General features: G+C 42.7%; 1 protein-coding gene across 3 annotated transcripts in view; it reads left to right on the forward strand.

The window, feature by feature from the left end:
• RNF2 (ring finger protein 2) overlaps positions 1-24,657 on the forward strand; it is a 57,576-nt gene that overhangs the window by 27,946 nt on the left and 4,973 nt on the right. For 2 of the 3 annotated variants that reach the window (XM_077824982.1, XM_077824980.1), the window contains exons 2-5: positions 13,449-13,537; positions 13,877-14,037; positions 15,647-15,862; positions 23,192-23,464. In XM_077824982.1, the coding sequence (XP_077681108.1) occupies positions 13,451-13,537; positions 13,877-14,037; positions 15,647-15,862; positions 23,192-23,464 (737 nt within the window). In that variant the 5' untranslated portion in view covers positions 13,449-13,450. Of the gene's footprint in view, positions 1-4,515; positions 4,588-13,448; positions 13,538-13,876; positions 14,038-15,646; positions 15,863-23,191; positions 23,465-24,657 lie in introns of all 3 variants that reach the window. The other variant, XM_077824981.1, reaches the window with a different exon arrangement.

The raw sequence follows: 24,657 nt of genomic DNA on the forward strand, positions 1-24,657 counted from the left end.
TCCGAAATAAACGCGTACTGTAGACTAGGCCTAAGATAAACCTTGGTGGCCTTCCCTACATTAGCACACTGAGCAATGCCACCAACAGTGAAACTGTACTGCTAGAAGTGTGCTGAGGAGAGCTTTTAAAAAAAAATAAAAAATTACTAATGTTGACAAAGCTGCTGGGACTGAGGTGGTCTCCTATGTTAAGAGGAATATTTGTAAAGGATGACAAAGAATTTATTGCACTTAGAGTGGTTTGTTCATAGCGCTGAATAAGTGTATTGGTTTAAAGTTACATGTTAGAAGTCAAAACATTCCAGTGTAGTTTGGTTACCATGGCTGACCATAGAATCCCAACCTGTCACATGGAATACTGCACATCATACACAATGTGTATTCAACAGAAGTTTTATATTTGGACACTGATGGAGTTCTGAATTTCTGTTGCTGTGTCTACCAGCAGCTACTTCTCTAGTGAATGTGCCTCTTAGAATCATAGAATTCTGACCTTAAACATAGGGGTTTAAGGTCAGAAGGGACCATTATGATCTTCTAGTCTGACCTCCTGCACAACGCATGCCACAGAATCTCACCCACCCACTCCATTAACAAACCTCTGAGCTATTGAAGTCCTCAATTCGTGGTTTAAAGACTTCAAGGTGCAGAGATTCCTCCAGCAAGTGACCCGTGCCCCACGCTGCAGAGGAAAGCAAAAAAACCCCAGGGACTCTGCCAAACTGCCCTGGAGGAAAATTCCTTTCTGACCCCAAATATGGCGATCAGCTAAACCCTGAGCATGTGGGCAAGACTCACTAGCCAGACATCCAGGAAAGAATTCTCTGTAGTATCTCAGATCCCACGCTATCTGACATCCCATCACAGGCCATTGGGCATATCTACTGCTAATAGTTGAAGATCAGTTAATTGCCAAAATTAGGCTATCCCATCATATCATCCCTTCTATAAACTTATGAAGCTTAGTCGTGAAGCCAGATATATCTTTTGCCCCCACTGCTTCCCTTGGAAGGCAGTTCCAGAACTTCACTCCTCTCTGATGGTTAAAAACCTTCATCTAATTTCAAGTCTAAACTTCCTGATGGCCAGTTTATATCCACTTGTTCTTGTGTCCACATTGGTACTGAGCTTAAATAATTCTTCTCCCTCCGTGGTATTTATCCCTCTGATATATTTATAGAGAGCAATCCTATCTCCCCTCAGCTTCTTTAGCTTAGGCTAAACAAGCCAAGCTCTTTAAGTCTCCTTTCATAAGACAGGTTTTCCATTCCTTGGATCATCCTAGTAGCCTTTCTCTGTACCTGTTCCAGTTTGAATTCATCTTTCTTAAACATGGGAGACCAGAACTGCACACAGTATTCCAGGTGAGGTCTCACCAGTGCCTTGAATAACGGTACTAACACCTCCTTATCTCTATTGGAAATACCTCTCCTGATGCATCCCAAGACTGCATTAGCTTTTTTCACGGCCATATCACATTGGCAGCTCATAGTCATCCTGTGATCAACCAATACTCCAAGGTCCTTCTCCTCCTCTGTTACTTCCAAGTGATGCATCCCCAGTTTATAACAAAAATTCTTGTTCTTAATCCCTAAATGCATGACCTTGCACTTTCCACTATTAAATTTCATCCTATTACTATTACTCCAATTTACAGGGTCATCCAGATCTTCCTGTATGATATCCCAGCCCTTCTCTCTATTGGCAGTACCTCCCAGCTGTGTGTCATTCGCAAACTTTGTTAGCACATTCCCGCTTTTTGTGCCAACATCAACAATAAAAAGATTGGTCCCAAAACCAATCCCTGAGGAACCTCCACTAGTAACCTCCTTCCAGCCTGACAGTTCACCTTTCAGTGTAACCCATTGTAGTCTCTCCTTTGACCAGTTCCTTATCCGCCTTTCAATTTTCATATTGATCCCCATCTTTTCCAATTTAGCTAATAATTCCCCATGTGGAACCATATCAAATGCCTTACTGAAACCGAGGTAAATTAGATCTACTGTGTTTCCTTTGTCTAATAAATCTGTTTCCTTCTCAAAGAAGGAGATCATGTTGGTTTGACATAGAATCATAGAATATCAGGGTTGGAAGGGACCTCAGGAGGTCATCTAGTCCAACCCCCTGCTCAAAGCAGGACCAATCCCCAATTTTTGCCCCCAGTCCCTAAATGGCCCCCTGAAGGATTGCACTCACAACCCTGGGTTTAGCAGGCCAATGCTCAAACCACTGAGCTGTCCCTCCCCCCAATCTACCTTTTGTAAAACCATGTTATATTTTGTTCCAATTACCATTAACCTCAATGTCCTTAACTACTTTCTCCTTCAACATTTTTTCCAAGACCTTGCATACTATGGATGTCAAACTAACAGGCCTGTAGTTACCCAAATCACCTTTTTTTCCTTTCTTAAAAATAGCAACTATGTTAGCAATTCTCCAGTCATATGGTACAACCCCTGAGTTTACAGATTCATTAAAATTTTTTGCTAATGGGCTTGCAATTTCATGTGCCGGTTCCTTTAATATTCTTGGATGAAGATTATCTGGGCCCCCTGATTTAGTCCCATTAAACTGTTCAAGTTTTGGCTTCTACCTTGGATATGGTAATAGCTACCTCCATATCCTCCTTCCCATTTGTTGTCCTACCATTATCTCTAAGCTCCTCATTAGCCTCATTAAACACTGAGACCAAGTATTTGTTTAGATATTGGGCCATGCCTAGATTATCCTTAATCTCCACTCTATCCTCAGTGTTTAGCGGTCCCACTTCTTTTTGTTTTCTTCTTTATATGGCTATAGAACCTTTTACTGTTGGTTTTAATTCCCTTTGCAAAGTCCAACTCTACATGACTTTTGGCCGTTCTCACTTTATCGCTACATGTTCTGACCTCAATAAGGTAGCTTTCCTTGCCAATCTCTCCCATCTTCCACTCCTTGTGGGCTTTCTGCTTTTTCTTAATCACCTCTCTAAGGTGCTTGCTCATCCAGCTTCGTCTACAACTCCCGCCTATGAATTTTTTCCTCTTTCTTGGGATGCAGGCTTCTGATAGTTTCTGCAACTTTGACTTTTTAAGTAATTCCAGGCCTTTTCTGCCTTTAGATCCACAAGTTCTTCAGTCCAATCCATGTCCCTAATTAATTTCCTTAATTTTTTAAAGTTAGCTCTTTTGAAATAAAAAAACCCTAGTCAGAGATCTATTTTTGTTTATTCTTCCATTTAGTTTGAACTGAATTAGCTCATGATCACTTGAACCAAGGTTGTTTCCTACAACCACTTCTTCTATGAGGTCCTCACTACTCACCAAAACCAAATCTAAAATGGCATCCCTCTTGTTGGTTCAGCAACTACTTGGTGAAGGAATTCATCAGCTATGGCATCCAGGAAAATCTGAGCCCTGTTATTATTACTAGCACTTGTCCTCCAGTCTATATCTGGGAAGTTAGTCTCCCATGATCGCACAATTCCCATTAATATTTACTTCATTAAAAACATTAAAGAGGTCTCTATCCATATCCAGATTGGATCCTGGCAGTCTATAGCACACCCCAAGCACTATCCCAGGGGATGCTTTAGTAGCTTTCTTCCCCAGTGTGATTTTTGCCCAGACAGACTCTGTCTTATTCATTCCATCTCTTATATCAAATAGTTTCTCCTCCAACTTTCAGAGTAGCAGCCGTGTTAGTCTGTATCCGTAAAAAGAAAAGAAGTACTTGTGGCACCTTAGAGACTAACAAATTTATTACAGCATAAGCTTTCGTGAGCTACAGCTCACTTCATCGGATGCATCCGATGAAGTGAGCTGTAGCTCACGAAAGCTTATGCTGTAATAAATTTTTAGTCTCTAAGGTGCCACAAGTACTCCGATGAAGTGAGCTGTAGCTCACGAAAGCTTATGCTCTAATAAATTTGTTAGTCTCTAAGGTGCCACAAGTACTCCTTTTCTTTTTCCTCCAACTTTGGTAGCTTCCATAATCATGGTTTAATGTCAGTGTCTCACAATATGATTCCACATCTCAAATCCCTGGGAGTCATTTTAATAAAATGTTAGGATGGATGTCAAATCATTTATATTGCTATCAAGTTGCTCTAGTTTGAGAGACTGGAGCCTGAAATCTTGCAACTGAGGGGTGATCTGGACTACAGAATGTTACTGTGTTGGAAGATGATTGTGAAGAATCATATTAGTTTACATGATTAGTCCTAGTCTATGCTGACTAACATACTCCTCACTTTGTCAGCTAAGTATGACCAAACATCTTAGCTGATGTGGTTCTGAACACAATTTACAAACACAGTAAAACTTCACGGTAGTGAAGACAAGCTCCAACAGTCAGTGCATATTCGTTTAATCATAGTGCTAAATGGGAACTTTGACAGTTGGGGTTACTTTATGTGAAAGGTTTTCAGTTGATCCAGATTGGAAAGAAGGTTTTTGGGACCCATTTGAAACTTGGTCTGTACTTCTCTTTGCTGACTTTTTTAATGCTAAAACTCAATTTTCTTTGATTCAGTAGAACTTGATTCACCGCACTTTATATGACATCAAATTCTGGTACTAGAAGAGAGAAGCTGACCTACTGAATAAAGTAAGCTTTAGTTTGTTTGTTTTCCCCTAAGTCTGTTGGGCTCTATTAACTTGTATTAAAAAGTGCCAAGTCCCCCACTGAGATCAGGATCTCATTGTGGTAGGCAAAATACAAACATAGCAAAAGATAGTTTGTGCTCCAAAGAGTTAACTATCTAAACCAGGGTAGACAGCTTATGGCATGCGTGCCAAGGGTGGCACACGAGCTGATTTTCAGTGGCACTCACACTGCCTGGGTCCTGGCCACTGGTCTGGGGGGCTCTGCGTTTTAATTTAATTTTAAATGAAGTTTCTTAAACATTTTAAAAACCTTATTTACTTTACATACAACAATAGTTTAGTTATATACTATAGACTTATAGAAAGAGACCTTCTAAAAATGTTAAAATGTATTACTGGCATGTGAAACCTTAAATTAGAGCAAATAAATGAAGACTCGGCACACCACTTCTGAAAGGTTGCTGACCCCTGATCTAAACAGACAAGACATACAAAGGTTGTGGGAATGGAGGCACAAAGATGTGAAGTGACCTTGCCAAAATCACAGAAAAAGTTAGTGGCAGAAACAGGACCAGAACCCTGGTCCCCTGACTCGCAGTCCGGGACTCCAGTTATTTGACACAGTACCTCCCAACACTATGCTGCGATCCTGGAAGGAAAGCACTGTGGAACAACTATTATCTATCTGAAATCTCCTCTTGTGTCAGATAAACAGTACCACACTGCAAAAATCCATCAACTGCATGTAAAATAATAATTGGTCTGCCAATCCCATGAGAACAAATTCTCTCATAAAACTTCTGATGCATCCGGGCAAAAATGGAATGGGAACAACCTTTATTTGTTTGGTTTTTTTGCTTGAAATCTTTTCTTTGGGGTGGGGGTGGGGTGCAGTATTTTAGCAATTTTAACTCTAGTCCCAGCCGGGAACTAATTATCTGACTATTTTGAATTGGGTATAGGTTTGGGTGAAAGTCTTATTGTATCCAGACTTGCACTCTATCCCTAATAGAATGAAACTACAGTATCAGTCCAAGAGAGTAAAATGAAATAAATTGTCTTGTTAATTAAAGTTTATTCCTATTAAGCTTCCAGAGCAAGTAGACTCAGATACTGCTTTTAATGGAAGATTCTCCCAATTTTTAAAAATAAAGCTATATTGAAGACTTGTTTTCCAAAAGAAGGCCTACTTTTTTTCTTCATCTGAATGTTCAAATATCTAATTTTAATTTTTGTTCTGAATAAACAATTGCTGGTTTGTATTTTAATGCTGCTTTTTGTTTTTATGTAATAAATAATAATAAACCTTTCAAAAAGGAGGTGATTATGCTTAATTATTTACCTAAGTGTACTTCACTGCAGGCCTTGGAAAATGTGCTTGGCATTGGCAAGTAGGAATCTTACTCTAGTTAGAGGGAGTGGAGAACTTCTACAGAAAATGAGCTGCGAATAGTAGAAGTAATAACTCCACTCATGCATATGTATGTGAAGATAAAACTTCCAAAATGTAAAGTGATATAGTGCTGTTTGCTTAGTCTGTAGGTTGCTCTTTAGATTCTAGCTGGATAAATTTGATTCTTTTGTATTCCATAACCAAACTTTATCCAGCTAGAACTGAGAGCATTTCTGAAGGTCCTTTAAAATAACAGCAACCTTCTTTTGAGATAAGTGCTGTAGTGATGCAAGGAAATGTTGGCAAAATGCTCAGAAATATTCTAAACTGGCATATACGTTCAGGGAATCTCTAATGGCTATAGATGGGACTTTAGAGGGGGAGGGCTCTGAATTACTAGTTACAGTTATTTTGCAGGTGTCTGTCTGGTGGGTTTTGCCCATGTGCTCAGGGTCTAACAAATAGCTATATTAGGGGTCAGGAAGGAATATTCCCCCAGGTCAGATTCACAGAGACTCAGGTTTTTTTTTGCCTTCCTCTGCAGCGTGTAGCATGGGTCACTTGCTGGTTTGAACTAGAGTAAACGATGGATTCTCAATAACTTTACGTCTTTAAATCAAGATTTGGGGACTTCAGTAACTCAGCCAGAGGTTATGGGCCTATTACAGGAGTGTGTGAGTGAAGTTCTCTGGCCAGCAATGTACAGAAGAACAGACTAGATGACCATGATGGACCCTTCTGGTCCTAAAGTCTACCTAAATGATTGTAATCTCATAACAGGTTCTCCCCCCCCGCCGTTCTGCCTTTTATGGTATTTGGTAAAAGATGTAGAGGAGGCAACCAGGCAAATCTCACTAACAGATGGTATAGTATTTAAACAGACATTAGTTTGTATTCTACTGTCAATTTCACCATTTGATAATGGTCAAGTTTTGTGTTATAGATATTCTGTGGGAGATGTTGTGCAAAGGAGGGGCAGCATTCCTTTTCCTTTGCCCATAAAGAGCAATAAATATTGTGTGTTGGTTTAGATGTGCTGGGATCATGTATAGAAAAAAGAAATGAATGCCATATCAAATTGGGGGACAGGAAATGAAAATTAAACAGGCTTCCAGCACTACTTGTTCTCAAATTACTAATCCCTTTTTCTGGATTTTGGGTTTACTGGAGTCAGCTGTTGCATGAATACCACTATCAAAGCATACTCTGTAATTTAAAAAGTTTATACTTACAACTTTGCCCTGAGTTTGAAGTCTGAGCCATGCAGAATGGTTGCAGGTGTTCTAGTTTGAGTAGCAGTTGTGTGGGTAGCAGATAGAATACTCCAGGTCGGGGTTCCAGGGGTGTGTCTGTGCGGATTTGTTCTTGTGCTTTTTCAGGGAGTTTCTTGAGCAAATGCTGTAGTTTCTTTTGGTAACCCTCCGTGGGATCAGAGGGTAGATGGCTTGTAGAAAGTGGTGTTGGAGAGCTGCCGAGCAGCCTCTTGTTCATATTCCGACCTATTCATGATGATGAGAGCACCTTCTTTATCAGCCTTTTTGATTATGATGTCAGAGTTGTTTCTGAGGCTGTGGATGGCATTGTGTTCTGCACGGCTGAGGTTATGGGGCAAGTGATGGTGCTTTTTCACAATTTCAGCTCGTGCACATCGGCGGAAGCACTCTGTGTAGAAGTCCAGTCTGTTTCGACCTTCAGGAGGAGTCCACCTAGAATCCTTCTTTTTGTAGTGTTGGTAGGAAGGTCTTTGTGGATTCGTATGTTGTTCAGAGGTGTGTTGGAAATATTCTTTGAGTCGGAGACGTCAAAAATAGGATTCTAGGTCACCACAGAACTGTATCATGTTCGTGGGGGTGGAGGGGCAGAAGGAGAGGCCCCAAGATAGCCCAGCAGAAGAATCTGTCCTAAGAGTATGGTTGGGTAGATTAACAATATTGCTGGGTGGGTTAAGGGAACCATTGCTGTGGCCTCTTGTGGCATGTAGTAGTTTAGATAGTTTAGTGTCCTTTCTCTTTTGTAGAGAAGCAAAGTGTGTGTTGTAAATGGCTTGTCTAGTTTTTGTAAAGTCCAGCCATGAGGAAGTTTGTGTGGAAGGTTGGTTTTTTATGAGAGTATCCATTTTTGAGAGCTCATACTTAATCTTTCCCTGTTTGCTGTAGAGGATGTTGATCAGGTGGTTCCGCAGTTTCTTTGAGAGCGTGTGGCACAAGCTGTCAGCATTGTCTGTGTGGTATGTAGATTGTAATGGATTTTTTACTTTCAGTCCTTTTGGTATGATGTCTATCTGTTTGTTTGCATTTGGAAAGGAAGATGATGTCTGTCTGTATCTACGAGTTTTTTCATGAAGTTGATAGATTTCCACTCCATACGGCTAAATGCAGTGCCTTGCATAATGACAGGTTTCAGAGTAGCAGCCGTGTTAGTCTGTATTCACAAAAAGAAAAGGAGTACTTGTGGCACCTTAGAGACTAACCAATTTATTTGAGCATAAGCTTTCGTGAGCTGCAGCTCACTTCGCTGGATGCATTCAGTGGAAAATATAGTGAGGAGATTTATATACACAGAGAACATGAAAAAATGGGTGTTACCATACACACTGTAAGGAGAGTGATCACTTAAGATGAGCTGATACCAGCAGGAGAGCGCGGGGGCAGGGGGGGAAGAAAACCTTTTGTAGTGATAATCAAGGTGGGCCATTTCCAGCAGTTAACAAGAACGTCTGAGGAACAGTTGGGGGGGGGGGGGAATAAACATGGGGAAATAGCTTTACTTTGTGTAATGACTCATCCACTCCCAGTCTCTATTCAAGCCTGAGTTAATTGTATCCAGTTTGCAAATTAATTCCAATTCAGCAGTCTCTCGTTGGAGTCTTTTTTTGAAGTCTTTTTGTTGTAATATTGCGACTTTTAGGTCAGAGATTGAGTGACCAGAGAGATTGAAGTGGTTTATGAATGTTATAATTCTTGATGTCTGAGGTGTGCTAGTGACTCTGACGTCAGTAATGAGCAGATAGGCGTCAGAAGGATATCTGTGTAAATCATATCCCTTGTTATTAGTTACTCTGAAAATTAGTAGTAGTTGCAGGAGTGGGTGGGTGAAATTCTGTGGCCTGCGTTGTGCAGGAGGTCAGACTAGATGATTATAATGGTCCCTTCTGACCTAAATATCTATCTATCTATGAATCTCAGATGATTGATCTGCTTACTCAAATTTGACTTTCTCTCCCCCTCACAGCCTTCCCTTCTTACAATTTTGTCAAAAGCACATGCTTTTTGTTAATTTTAGCTTGAAAAATCCTGCCTATATGTGAAACTGTGGTACCCAGATACTGTGGTGATGGTATTTTAGAATTGCATATCAGTTTATTAAAAAGCAAAACAAAAGTGGTAACAAGCATGTGGGAGGCTATTTAAACTCGGAACATTATTGAGGGTGCTAGTTCAAAGGTGACTTGCAAAGGAAAGGAGGTGCTCTTTTTTCTTTAATGGAACTTTTCAGTTTTCTGTCACTTCATAAATTGCTTCTCTTCTGCCCCCATACCACCACCCCGATGCCACTCCCCCCAATATATATTTTTTGTTTTTTGCACTTGAAATTCAGGCCTTAGTTTATTCTCTCTTCTTGGTAGGATTTTATCATAAGTAAAATGTGAAAACTGAGAAGGGAAACAGGTTTTTATTCAGAGTGTAAACAAAACGATATTTTTTTTTAATTCAGGTGGACGGGGTGGAAAGGAAAGGCAGAAGGATCTTTGTAAAAGATTGGATACCTCAGCCCTTTCAAATAAGATCTGAGGAAGTTCTCTAGCTTTCCAGGGAGTCTTCCAGCAAAACCACAACAGATGAGATCAGGCTAACGTTCTTGATATTTTCAGTGAAAAAACAAGCTGGAAAAAAACGTGCTGGCCACCTCTGTTTTTTTAACTAAAACACAAAATAAGAAAGGGTGCAAACCGATTTTGAAGGCCATGTTTGAGAGTAGGCAAAATTGGTAAAGATCAAAAACCCGTCTCTTCAGGAGTGGGAAAGGTGCTAGTATCTCTCCAATAGGAAACTACTAGTCCTAAACCCGGGGTCAATGTCATCCCATCACAGAGATTCTCAACAATCACCACCTTGTCTCTCCCTAGTTTTTGGTGTATGAAGAGAGATACAAGTGTGAGGAAGTTCTCGTTAGCTGACCCTTTTCAGTCTGGCTTTAGAACTGGGAACAAAAACTGCCTGGGCCTCCTGTATGGAGAACCGTTAGGAAAATATCCATTGTAGCTGTGGCAGTTGCCTCTACTGTAAGCCACACAGAGGTGCTACAATTCCTGTTTGGGTAGATGGAGTTGCACTCCAGGTGCTCTTGGATTCCCATGTAGCAGCAGAAACCACGTCTTTCTCCAACAACCAAACCCATCTTTTCTTGGCAAAGAGGTAACAGCATTTCCTTTTAGACACGGCTCTCAGTTAGCCAGGCCTCTGTTACCTCCAGACTAAGTTATTGAAACATTCTCAATCTCTCTAGCAATCCAATCATGAAGGCTTCTCAGACACCTCAGCTATGCAGAACATGGCTGCTTGCTTACTCAGTGGTGTCTCATATATGTAGCATGTTACACCTGTGCACCATAATCTGCATTGACCTTCATTTTTGGGTACAATTTAAAATGCTGGTCATCATCTACAAAGACCTTTATGGTTTGGGCCCTGGCTACACTAGACATTGCCTCTCTCCTTATTCACCACCCTGGCAGTTGAGATCAGCTTGATTTTTCTTACAGACAGACCCTAGCTAAAGTTTTGTATATCAGGCAGCTGGGAATACCTAATAGAAGGCTCTTGATTCTGGACTGTGCGTTCCTTGTTGGTCCAAGAGAGCCCCAGGTTTAATGACATTCAGGTCACAGTGCAAGGATTACTATTGTTTAGGCTTTGGTATGGTGGTCCACAGCTATTGTACTTGAAGCATGAATTAATTCAAGGAAATTCTGTGGCCTGTTTTACACAGGAGGTCAGAAGAAATGAACACACTGGCCATAAAAATCTATGAACCTATGAAAGTCCGTTGTGAGCTCAGTTTAGCACTCTAGAAGTTTAAGATGGAAAGCTATTTCGGGACAGGAACTCTTATTCCTGTGTTTGTACAGTGTGTAGCACAATGGAGCCCTGATGTGCCTGAGTCTCAAGACACTACAGTGATATAAAAGTTAATAATATGCTTACTGTTCACATTAGGTCTCCCCATCCTGTGAGTAACTTGCACCATTGCTGCAGCATCAGCGCAGCTCTGTCAGCACAATCAGTAGTGAGGGTGGAAGTCTGAATAAGCTGCTGGCTGCGTGTGTGCACGTGTGTGCTCTGTTAAATAAATCGTCAGGACCCTGACGCTACAGTCATATGGTTGGTTGGATTCTGAGTTTGTGTTCATTTTGCAGGTTACAGTCTGTAGTTAGCTATTAGCAGCGTGTCAATTTCAGTAGTCTGTTAGGGCACTAAATGGATGTCTTATTTCTTTGATCCATGCAGAGAAACATGTCCCTTGTGCCATAGAAAATAGCTTTTTATGCTACTAAAACAGGAGTTGACAGCCTAAATCCATCATCATCATTTCCCCAATTCTTCTGCCATCTCTCCAACCCCAAGTTATTATTTAGGTGTAATACTTGGCTTGCTGAGAACTAGTCTTCATTTGACCATTCCTTTTCAGTAGTAACAGATGTGCTCCAAGCACCACGGCCAAGATTAAGATGAACAGGCATAGTAGTAAACTGTGTTGCTTCTTTTATCTCTTCCTTCCCATCCCCCCTACCCTCCTCAAAAAAGTTACTTAAGCCTGTTCAACCTCCCTTGGAGCAGAGGAGTTGACATTTCTCATCTGGTAATTACTGTCTGTTATACACTTGGTAGTCATACAAAAATAGGATCTGCAACTTGGCTACATGTTGGGATGGTTTGGAAGTGCACATTTAGATTTTTTTTTAAATGAACTGAAAAAACTTCATTTTTTCCTCTTCTAGTACAGATATTTGCAATTGTAATTTTGCATCATACTGTATTCTCCTAATTCAGAAATAGCCATGCATACATTCTCCCAAAATAACTTTCCAGATTACTGCACGTTCTTTTTGGAGAGTGTTCCTTCCTCCCCTCCTGCCCCCCGTAATTAACTATTTTCTGTCCAGAAACCGTTTTACATTCCTTTTTACGTTATTTTGATCTTTACAGTTTGCATAAGGCTAAAGTGAGACTTTCTCCAGTGTGGCTATAATTGCAGTATACATGTCTACTGGTTAAAAACTCAGGGACTGATTGGGAGTTAGATGACTTGAGTTCTACTCCTAAATCTTGACACTGACTCCAGTCTGCAGTGTTGTGCAAGCCATGTAAATGTCTCTGTCCCGCCGCTTCCCCCTTTGTGAAAAGGAGGTATCCCTTCACTTGTTTTTCTGTGGACTCATGACCATGTGAAGCATTTTGAAAACCTTGGGTGGATAGTGCTACGGAAATGCAAAGTCTTAAATTATTTTCATTCATCTTTTATGCTCAACTTTTTTTCAAGTATGCATTGTTGGAGAGAGAGTTGGCTTAACACCCCTCCCCCAATTAATATAAGAAATAAGGAGAGAAACTAGAGTAGTGATAGTAGTGGTTTAGGCGTATTGCTTATCTGAGACTTATCATTTCTGATGCTGATTCTCCTCATGCTTTCACCACTGTAAATCAGAAATAATTCTGGTGAACCCAATGGAATTACACTGGTGTGAGGAGAATTGGGCTCATAATTGAAACAAAAAGCTAGAAACATACTTTCTAAATGCCCCCAAACCCAGCTAGTCTTGCTTCATGCATCAATATTTTTTTAAAACTTGTTAGGAGTGAAAACCTCCTGTAAGGATTTGAGGGGAAAGGAGAAGGTGGGCGTATAGATTGTTCCCATAGGAACACTCACATCAGAGGGAAGAGTTAAGGTTGTCTGCGTGTAACTTTAGCGACTGCCCATTCCCTTAGCAAGTCAACCCTACTCAACCACAGTGTGTGTTTTAAATGTCTTTTGGATATGTATTTGATAGGGTGATGTGTGCAGCTCTTATGCTGTACTTCCTAGGTTTTGTGGTTTTGTTTTACGTTACTGTCCCTTAGCAACCTTAACTGACTTTCATGATGTGGGTGTTTGAATAACACCCTTAGTGTCACTTGTACTATTGCAGTTACATGAGTGGGATTGCAAATGTCTCAATTAGAGAGTGGCATTTGGTGCTTATTCTGGCTTCATCCTATAGGAACCATTTTTCTCATTTCTTCCTTCTTAGAATAAAAGTTGCAAACGCATCTGCAGGGAATCTGGGGATTGCTGTTTCTGTGAAAATGCTGAACCAGCACTACCATTTAAAGAAGAGGGGAATCTGCTTCTAGCTTCAGTTAAAGACACTTAAGCTTTTGTTTTATGATTGTTTATGTAATTTTTTCCCCTCTTCTCTTTTTTCCTAGCCATGTCTCAGGCTGTGCAGACCAATGGAACTCAACCTTTAAGCAAAACATGGGAGCTCAGCTTATATGAATTACAGAGAACACCTCAGGTAATACAGGTTAAGAAGCTAATTTCATGCAAGGCACTGCCATAAAAATAGAGTGTAATACCTTTTCTTATATAAATCATAGGACAGTTTAATTTTGTTAAGTATTTTTTGTAAGATGCTTGGTAAAATCTCTAATTTCATATTTAAAATCGTAACACATTGAAAAACAAAATAAACAATCCAACAGTTACAAATATAAAATGATATACCGTAGTTTGCTTTTATTTTAAAGTGTTTTCTACAGTGTAGTATCTCTCTAATAATTTTCTTACAAAGATTACGTTATTTCTATGTCAATAACTCCATTAATATGATTTCACTTTAATATTTGACTATTAGGAAGCAATAACTGATGGCCTGGAAATAGTGGTGTCACCTAGAAGCCTGCACAGTGAACTGATGTGTCCCATTTGTTTGGATATGTTGAAAAACACCATGACAACAAAGGAATGCTTGCATCGTTTCTGTGCTGACTGTATCATTACAGCTCTCAGGAGTGGGTATGTAAGAAATAATGTATACCTAAGAATCCTACCTCATTGCAGGGTGAGGGGGATGGTGGTCAAGAATCAAAATGATACAATGAGGCCCCTTTGAAGCCCCATGTGTTCAGAGATACGCAAACACACCACTACTAGATTGCAAGGAACCAAAGAACATTGCATCCAGTACCTAATGTGTGTACTCCCATGTAATTTCACTGTTTAAATGTTTGTTCTCTTGTGGCAGTCCAGATATTAGGAGGAAGTATGCCCATTTCCTTATATACACCAATGTAGAAGAAAGAAATCATGGTTTAAGGAACAGAAAAAAATCCTCCTTTCTTAAGCTAGCTAGGTCTAGTAACAACAAATCATAGTACAAGAATTAACTAAACTGTCTCAGTGGAATCTTACCAAATGAATATGTAAATGTATAGAGTACAAGATTCCCTAATGTATGGAACATGTATTTATTTTGTATTTAAAATGAATCCAATGATACAAATATCAAACCTATGAGAATAACAATGACAGTATGATAATCATAATGACCGGTGTTGAGATGTCACATCTGATCCCCTTACTATTTTATTTGTGCCTTAGTTTAATCAGAATGCCAGTGATTAAACCAGATACATGTTTTTCAACCTTTTCTCATTTGCGGACCCCTAAAATTTTTTGAATAGGGGTCCGGACCCTCTTGGAAATCTTAGACATAGTCTGCAATTCCCATGGGTCCATGGACCACAAGTTTAAAACTGCTGAGCTAGAGAAAATAGAAAATGGGCAGTGCTGCACTACTCTGCAAAAATTAACCCTCCTGTCTTAGACAATAAAAACTATGCATGTTTAAATAGATTGTTCTAATCTCATGTCCAGCAAAATGATTCCTATGTGTCGTGAAATAGAAACAAAAAATTTGTCAAGGGATATTTTCATTCATTATTGAATGAACTGGAACATGCAATAGAAAAGGGTATATTGGTCTCCATTTTGTAATTTAATTAGAAGTTAGAGTAGTAAGAATGTCAATGAATGAACACTGTCTGACACAAATATGGTCGCCACCATGGAGCTCTTGCTTTCATTGGGGGGAAGAAATGTTCTTAATGTGAATTAACCAAGTCAAAGTAAAATCCTAGTGAAGAGAAGACAGTTGGTAGTTTTCACATGGTTTAGCAGGTCAAGCTAAAAAGTAGGATTCTTCATAGTTTTTAACTTGATTTACGAATTCAGGTGAAAGCTATGAACTGTCTTGTCTTGACTAGGATGCTAATTTGAGTTGTGTAAAAGATATTTTTATTAATTAAGACACAATTTGAGAGGCTAAGGGAAAGAACCTGTTTGCAAAGAAAAGCTAGACACTTGAATCCTTAAATGTAAATATAAGCTGTGATCACTGCAGACTTCTCAGTAAGAATAAAAACTAACTCTCACTTAGGGGAGGGAGTGTAATAACTACTGTCAAATGCTTAAGCAGAGGGGGATCTATTCCTAGACAATACTAAGAGGACGTTGGCTGTACAGTCAATGTCATAGGGAAAGCATGAACTGCATCATGACAGGGAACTCTGGATTACAGCCATGAAGAACATTCGTTGTCCCCTTTCTTTTTTTGTTGGTTTAGAAACAAAGAGTGTCCCACGTGTCGTAAAAAGCTTGTTTCTAAAAGATCACTGAGACCAGATCCAAATTTTGATGCCCTCATCAGTAAAATTTACCCAAGTCGTGATGAATATGAGGCTCATCAAGAGAGAGTTCTAGCAAGGATCAGTAAGCACAATAACCAGCAAGCTCTGAGCCACAGCATTGAGGAGGGATTAAAGATTCAAGCAATGAACAGGTATGAGGGCTCTGAAGGTGGGTTGTTTGTGGTTATTGTAACATTAACTTAAAATTCAAAGCAAACTAAACCATAAAAACTTCTTTGAGTGCTTGCTCATGTAGATTCCGTTCTAAGGTGTGCGCACGCCCATATGTGCAGCTGTCAGAGATTTTTGCCTTAGCAGTACCCGTAGGGTCGACTGTAGCGCCTTCTGGAGTGCACACCCATGCTTCAGTATATTAAGTGCCACTGGCCCTACGCCCTCTCAGTTCGTTCTTACCGCCCTTAGTGGTTAGTTGCAGCAACTTTCCCTTGCCTTGCAAGGACTTGCGGTTCTTCTACTTCAGTCTTTGAGCCTTAAATCTTTGTTAATAGCTTTGTTTACAGTGGTTAGTTAATAGGTAGTTGTTAAGTAGTGTAGTTAGAGAGAGAGTCCCAGCAGGGACTTCGTGTCAGATGGGGCATGCCCCGATCTCCAGATTTTAAGCCCTGCTCTGACTGTAACAGGCCTATGCCTGTTAGTGACTTGCATAGCAGCTGCCTCAAATGCATGGGGGAATCACATGTGAAGGAAAAGTGTCGCATCTGTAAGAACTTTCGTCCCAGAACTCAGAAAGAGCAAGACATCCATTTGAGGGCCCTCCTCATGGAGGCTGTTCTCTGTCTGGTGTCCCAGCTTTCCTGGTCAGACTCCGCCCTGAGCACCTCAGCCTCAGTGCTCAGCGCACCTCCAGCACCGTGTCTAAGAAGAGGTCAAAGAAGTGACTCCCTGGCACCAAGCAAGAAGGGCAAAGGACCCAGTTTGGGCTGACAGCCCACACTGGAGTCATATGGGGACATCCCCCTGATGGGGCCCCCTAGTTCCCACAGGGATCTGCCACCGATTCCAGGAGGTGGGTAGGGGACCCAAACTGGTGGCAGTGCCTATGTCTTCCCGGCACCTAGAGAGCAGAGGCCTCTACCAGCGCCTCCAGCACCATGAGTGTCATAGGTCATGGCAAAGGCTCCCAGTGAGGGCAAGCCAGCCGTAAAGACCCGTCAGAGGGCGGGCGAACGAGGCCGGTCTCCGGAGATGTGATGGCGCTCTCTGTCTCCATGCCCCAGGTCTGTCTTCTGCAGGACATCCTGCATTGCCAGCACCATGTTCATGGTCTCTGCCCTCTCAATGCAGGTCGCCTAGAGGAAGGCACCAGTCACTGTATTGCCAGCACCAATCATCCTCCCACCAGCTGTGTCCTAGCCGTCGATCTCCATGGTGGGAGTGGTCTCTGTCACGATACTGATCCTCCTACTCGAGGCACCGGTTTTCTGCAGCAATGGTTAGCCATGAGACGCAAGCTTCAACAACCCCTCTGTGATCAAGGGGAAGGTATTTCCTCTGGTTTCAAAAATGGAATTCAGCCCTTCACCACGACTGCACTGGCGCGAGTGGGCACCTGAGGCTGCATCAACCTCTGTGATGCCGTCGTGGCAGCAAGGCCAGTGGCCAGCACAATGACCCTACTGGAGCACGTGGAGCATGCCTGTGATACCAATGCCTCGCTCATCCATTCCTTGACATCTCAGAGCGACAACCAGTGGCACTGGCAGCACCAAGCTTGGTGCGCAAGGCACAGTTGGAGGTCGGGGTAGAGGACCAAGCGCTTACACCGAAAACCCTCTTTCCCATTGGGGGATGATCTCTCAGGGCCTCCCCCAGGGACCCAGTCGTTGTCCTCATCCCCGGATGAGGTGGTGGTGAGCCCTTCCCCTGTCAGTTCGCCAGACGATTTCAAAGAACATCATGCCCTGCTTTGTAGGGTGGCTAAGAACTTAGGCTTGGAAGTGGAGGAGATAGCTGAACAGGCAGACACCCTGTTCAGTGTGCTCTCGGCTTCTACCCCCGTCCGTGTTGTGCTACCAGTACATGATAGGGTCCTAAAAATAGCAAAAGCTCTTCAGCAAATTCCTTCTTCCATCCCTCCCACCTCCAAGAATGCCAAGAAAAAGTATTTCCTGCCGGCCAAGGGGTTTGAATATTTGTATACCCACCGTCCTCCGGGCTCGCTGGTCGTCTCTGTGGCCAACGAGAAGGACAGATAAGGGACAAACCAAATCGAACCTCAAGAATAAAGAGGCCAAGACACTGGACCTTTTTGGGAGAAAGATTTATTTGACGGCCAGCCACCCAGTTCTGGGTGCCAACCACCAGGCTCTCTTGCGGAAATATAACTTCAACTTATGGGACTCTCTCCGTAAATTCAAGGATTCACTGCCCCAGAACTTGGCCCATGAATTCGGGGCCCTGGTGGAGGAGTGGTCATGAGGAGCAGCTCCTGGCTTCAGACCTCTGGCCTGTCCCAGGAGATGCAGGCCTCGATCCAGGATCTTCTCTTTGATGGGAATGGTCTCCTCGCAGAACAGACTGACCCGAGGCTGCATGGGAAGGACACTCGGGCCACCCTTCGCTTGCTGGGTCTGCATATGCCACAGTTGATGAGGAAGCAGTTCCGGCCACCCCCACCGCTAAGGCCTTGGCAGCCTTGACAGGGGCCTAAAAGGAGAAGGGATAGAGACACAAGATTTGGTCATCGCCGCCCTTCCTCCTCCCACTTCCCCACACAATCCAGCCCATCGAAGCCTCTCTGGATGAGAAATGCTCGTTTTGAGGGTGCGTTTAAGAGCGATGCCCCAGTCAACTCCCTGGATTTGCCTTGTTCTTTCCTCAACTGTCTTTGTCCCTACCATTTGGCCTGGTCATGGGTCACCTCGGACAGTTGGGTGCTAGACATTGTATCTCGGGGCTACACCCTGCAATTCTCGGCCACCCCTCACCTTCCCTGTCCCTCTTCAGGGACCCATCTCATGAACAACTCCTCATACAAGAGGTTGAGAACCTCATGCAGCTGGGGGCAGTGGAGGAGGTCCCCTGGAACATGAGGGGAAAAGAGTTCTAACTCCTGTTATTTCCTACTCTGAAAGTAAAAGAGGGTCTAAGACGCATTGAGGCGCTGCAGGTCCAGAATAAGTCGCTCAAAAAGTTGAAGTTACGCATGGTCTCCCTGGCCTCCATCATCCCCTCCCTGGATCTCGGAGACAGGTACACCGCCCTCGATCTGAAGAATGCCTATTTCCATATCTGCATCTTCCAAGGTCACAGACAATTCCTCCATTTTTGTGGTGGGCAGGCACCATTTCCAGTTCATGATGCTGCCCTTTGGCTTCTTGTCTGCCTCAAGGGTGTTTACAAAATGTATGGCACCAGTGGCTGCTAACCTCAGGCGCCGAGCGGTTCATATCTTGATTTGCTCATCAAGGGCAGATCTCGGGAACAGGGCAAAGGAGCCTTGATCTGGTTAATTCCACCTGCTGCAACCTGGGCCCGTTGGTAAACAAAAAGAAATCAACCTTAAGGCTAGTGCAATGAATAGAGTTCATTGGGACGGTTCTCGACTCCACATAAGCCAGAGCCTTCCTTCCAGAGGCACGTTTCCAGGCTATGTCGGACCTGATCTCCCATATGAAAAACTACCCACTCAGCGCTTCTCACATCTGCCTGTGGTTGTTGGACCACATGGCTGCATGTACATTTGTGGTCCAACATGCCCGGATCCATCTCCGGCCAATGCAGGTGTGGTTGGCGTGGGTCTACATCCCCAATAGACATGATCTAGACCAGGTGGTCAGGGTGCCGGTTCACATCCAATCGTTCCCGGATTGGTGGTTGAGTCCTGAGTCGGTGTTGGAGGAAGTTCCTTTCGTGACCCCATCCCCGACCCTGGTTTCTGATGCCTCAGACCTTGGTTGGGGATCCCACCTGAGTGAGCTCAGCACGCAAGGCAACTGGTCGTGGGACGATCTGTCCCTCCACATAAATGTCAGGGAGCTCAAAGCGGTTCGCCTGGCCTGCCTGCCCCAAGAGAAGGGCAAGGTGGTGCAGGTCCTGACAGACAATACTGCAGTGATGTATTATATCAACAGGTAGGGCAGAGCCAGGTCATCAGCCCTTTGCCAAGAAGCTTTCTGCCTGTAGGGCTTCTGTGTGGGGCATGCATTCCATCTGGTGGCCCCACATCTGCCCAGGGCCAAGAACATGGTAGCAGATTGCCTCAGCCGGATCGTCTCTTCTTGCCATGAGTGGTCGCTCCACCCAGAGGTGGTCAGTGTGATCTTCCAGAGGTGGGGGATTCCCTAGGTGGATCTGTTCGCATCTTGTCAGAACAGGAAATGTCACGTGTTCTGCTTGTTCTGGGGATTGGACAGGGGCTCCCTGTCAGACGCCTTTCTGTTCCCATGGTTGGGGGCTCTGATGTACGTCTGTCCACTGGTGCCGCTAATCCACAAGGTCCTTATGAAGATCAAACAGGACAAGGCGAAGGTGATCCTGATAGCTCCTGCGTGGCCTTGGCAGCACTGGTTCGGCATGCTGTTGCATCTTTGGGTAGCTGCCCCACTGCAGCTACCTCTCTAGCCAGACCGGCTGTCCCAGAACCACGGCAGTCTTCTGCATCTGAACCTAGAGGTGCTGCACTTGACAGAGTGGCTTCTGCATGGCTAAATGCTGAGGAATGGGAATGCTCAGCCTGGGTCCAACAGGTCTTGTTGGGTAGCAGAAAGCCCTCCACCAGAGCAACCTACCTGACCAAGTGGAAGAGGTTTGTGTGCTGGGCCTCAGACCAGGGATCTGGGCTGAGCAGTCCTCGCTGCAGGTGATCCTTGACTATCTTCTATACGTCAAGCTCCAGGCATTGTCCCTGTCATCGATCAAAGTTCACTTGGCCACTATTTCAGCCTTCCGCCCTCCGCTCCAGGATAGGTTGGTCTTTGCTCATGACATGTCGGTTCAGGTTTTTGAAAGGTCTGGAGCATCTCCATCCACACATCAGGGATCCCGTCCCTCCCTGGGACTTGAATCTCGTGCTGTTGAGGCTCATGGGTCCTCCCTTCGAACCTCTAGCTCCTGCCCCCTTCTCCTCTTCTTCTGGAAAGTTTATTTCCTGGTTGCAATAATGTCCACCCATAAGTCTCTGAGATCCGGGTGTTTACTTCAGAGCAATCCTATACGGTGTTCTGCAAGGACGAGGTCCAACTGCAGCTGCATCCAACGTTCCTGCCGAAGGTAGTTTCACAGTTTCATACCAGTCAAGACATATACTTACCTATCTTCTTTCAGAAGCCTCATAAATTGGAAGAGGAGCACAAGTTGCATGCCCTGAACATCAGGAGGGCGCTTGCCTTCTATATAGACAGGACCAAGCTGTTTCGTAAGTCAACACAGTTGTTCGTTGTGGTGGCAGACAGGATGAAAGGTTGCCTAGTGTCTGTGCAGAGTATTTCATCCTGGATTACAGCCTTTATCTGTTACTGCTATGACCTGGCAAAGGTGCTTCCACTGGTGTCTGCGACTGTCCACTCGACTTGGGCACAGGCTTCGTTGGTAGCCTTCCTGGCCCAGGTGCTGATTCAGGATATCTGCAGGGCCGCTTTCTGGTCATCTATCCACACATTTACATCTCATGTGCTCACCCAGCAAGCCCGAGACGATGCTGGCTTTGGCAGAGCTGTGTTGCAAGCCACACAGCTGTGTACTCCGAGCCTGCCACCAGGGATACTGCTTGTGAGTTACCTGTAATGGAATTGACATGAGCAAGCACTTGAAGAAGAAAAAACAGTTAACTACCTTTTTGTAATTGTTGTTCTTTGAGATGTGTTGCTCATGTTCATTCCATTACCCTTCCTTCTGTCGGAGTTGCTGGCAAGAAGGAATTGAGAGGGCGTAGGGTTGGCAGTGCCTAAGATACTGATGCATTGGCACAGCCCTCAAGAGGGTGCTACAGCTGACTTTACAGATATCGCTGAGGCAAAAATCTCCTGCCGCACATGTGGGTGTGCACACACCTAGAATGGAACGGACATGAGCAAACACATCTCTAAGAACAACAGTTATGAAAGGTAGGTAAGCATTTTTTCCAGATACTTTTTATTAGTCTTAAAAAAAAAGTAAAATTTTCTCCTTTTGAGCAGCAATTTGAGTTCCTGTATCACTTCCCAAACTCTCCATGACAGCCAAATATTAGGCTTCACAAACTAGTGATTGTACTGTGTGCAAAAGATGGACATCAGTATCACAGTAAGAACCCAGGTTGTAAATCAGTAAAAGTAGAGGCATCAGAGTATTTTTACATCATCATACAGATTCTCAAATTATACAGTACAGTGAAACCTGTACAAAGAATTGCCCCAATTGGGCAACCTTGTGTTTGAAGAGAACACCCCTAACATCTAGATGTTTTAGAATACTTGACCTGGTATAAGGGATTTTGTTGTTGTTGGGTAAGTAAAATATCATTTGTAAGGATTTTTGGTTTAGGTTGTCTTTTGTCATGGGGGATAGGGGTTAACAGGGAAATAGATCTTGCATCTGGACTGGGACATTTTATTGACAATTTATTTTGCAAGGCTGAAAAGCATACATAGAATTTCTCAGCTTGCTGTAGCACTATATTTAAGCCTAAAAGAGAAACAATTTGTATAAATAAACTACAGAATAAAATGTGCTTGAAACTCACACTGGTGGTACGATTATTACTCTTTCACAGTGCTCAAAGTAACTAATATGGTGGCATACATATGAGATCATATTTAGATAAAAGAATTAAGAACAGGATGGCATAAATAAATTGTAGCTCATTAATATTTTGCCAATGCATTGTTGAATCTAATACAATTAAATATGTGATGTTTGGAAACATAGTACACAGTGTCCTTTTCAGGTTGCTCAGTTTTCCAATCTGTCTTGGATGGGAAGATGTAAATACACTATTCTGATATATAACAATTTGAGTGTGTGTGTGTCCAGGAAACACAGTAATGTTCAGAAAAGAATCTGCAGTCTTGTGTGAAAATAATTATTGACCTGTGTTCCCAAAGGCCTTCTGCTACAACAAAATGTTGGAAAAATATAAGCTATTAAACTGTATGGGATATTTCTATAAGAATCTGTTTCAGAGTTTACACCTTTTAAAACAAAGTTGTTCATGTGTATAATATATGTGCAAAGAAAAGAAAATCCTTTTTATAGCTTCAGTATCAGAACAAAATATTTAAGCATAGTTGCTCTATGGAAAAGAACGTTACAAAAATTCATTGTTGTTGAACTTATAACTGATAATCAATATGAAATGTTGGTGTCTAGAAATATGGTTACTATAACACCCTTTGTGTGTGATTGATTATAGACAATTGAAAAAAAATTGTTTGAGAGATACTGTGTGAGCCAGCGTGGGAAAATTTAAAGAAATTTGATTAATTCTGAATTCTGATTGGCTGCTGCGGAGATCACTTTTATTTACATATATCTTTAAACAGGCTACAACGAGGCAAGAAACAACAGATTGAGAATGGCAGTGGAGCAGAGGATAATGGTGACAGTTCACACTGTAGCAATGCTTCAACACACAGCAATCAGGAAGCAGGGCCTAGTAACAAAAGAACCAAAACATCAGATGATTCTGGGCTAGAATTGGACAATAACAATACAACTGTGGCAATAGACCCAGTAATGGACGGTGCTAGTGAAATAGAATTAGTCTTCAGGCCCCATCCTACACTCATGGAGAATGATGACAGTGCACAGACCAGGTAAGTATCTTCAACATCTTTTAATAATTGTCTTAGTGCTACTTAATCTGTTTCAGAGTTTCAGTGTTAGTCTGTATTCGCAAAAAGAAAAGGAGTACTTGTGGCACCTTAGAAACTAACCAATTTATTTGAGCATAAGCTTTCGTGAGCTACAGCTCACTTCATCGGATGCATACTGTGGAAAGTGTAGAAGATCTTTTTATATACACACAAAGCATGAAAAAATACCTCCTCCCACCCCACTCTCCTGCTGCTAATAGCTTATCTAAAGTGACCACTCTCCTTACAATGTGTATGATAATCAAGGTGGGCCATTTCCAGCACAAATCCAGGGTTTAACAAGAACGTTTGGGGGGGGGGGTAGGAAAAAACAAGGGGAAATAGGTTACCTTGCATAATGACTTAGCCACTCCCAGTCTCTATTCAAGCCTAAGTTAATTGTATCAAATTTGCAAATGAATTCCAATTCAACAGTTTCTCGCTGGAGTCTGGATTTGAAGTTTTTTTGTTGTAATATCACAACTTTCATGTCTGTAATCGCGTGACCAGAGAGATTGAAGTGTTCTCCGACTGGTTTATGAATGTTATAATTCTTGACATCTGATTTGTGTCCATTTATTCTTTTACGTAGAGACTGTCCAGTTTGACCAATGTACATGGCAGAGGGGCATTGCTGGCACATGATGGCATATATCACATTGGTGGATGTGCAGGTGAACGAGCCTCTGATAGTGTGGCTGATGTTATTAGGCCCTGTGATGGTGTCTCCTGAATAGATATGTGGGCACAGTTGGCAACGGGCTTTGTTGCAAGGATAGGTTCCTGGGTTAGTGGTTCTGTTGTGTGGTATGTGGTTGCTGGTGAGTATTTGCTTTAGGTTGGGGGGCTGTCTGTAGGCAAGGACTGGCCTGTCTCCCAAGGTTTGTGAGAGTGTTGGGTCATCCTTCAGGATAGGTTGTAGATCCTTAATAATGCGTTGGAGGGGTTTTAGTTGGGGTTGAAGGTGACGGCTAGTGGCATCCTGTTATTTTCTTTGTTAGGCCTGTCCTGTAGTAGGAGACTTCTGAGGACTTTTCTGGTTCTATCAATCTGTTTCTTCACTTCCGCAGGTGGGTATTGTAGTTGTAAGAATGCTTGATAGAGCTCTTGTAGGTGTTTGTCTCTGAGGGGTTGGAGCAAATGCGGTTGTATCG

Source organism: Eretmochelys imbricata, chromosome 8 (genome assembly GCF_965152235.1).
Source record: "Eretmochelys imbricata isolate rEreImb1 chromosome 8, rEreImb1.hap1, whole genome shotgun sequence".
NCBI classification, from domain to species: domain Eukaryota; kingdom Metazoa; phylum Chordata; order Testudines; family Cheloniidae; genus Eretmochelys; species Eretmochelys imbricata.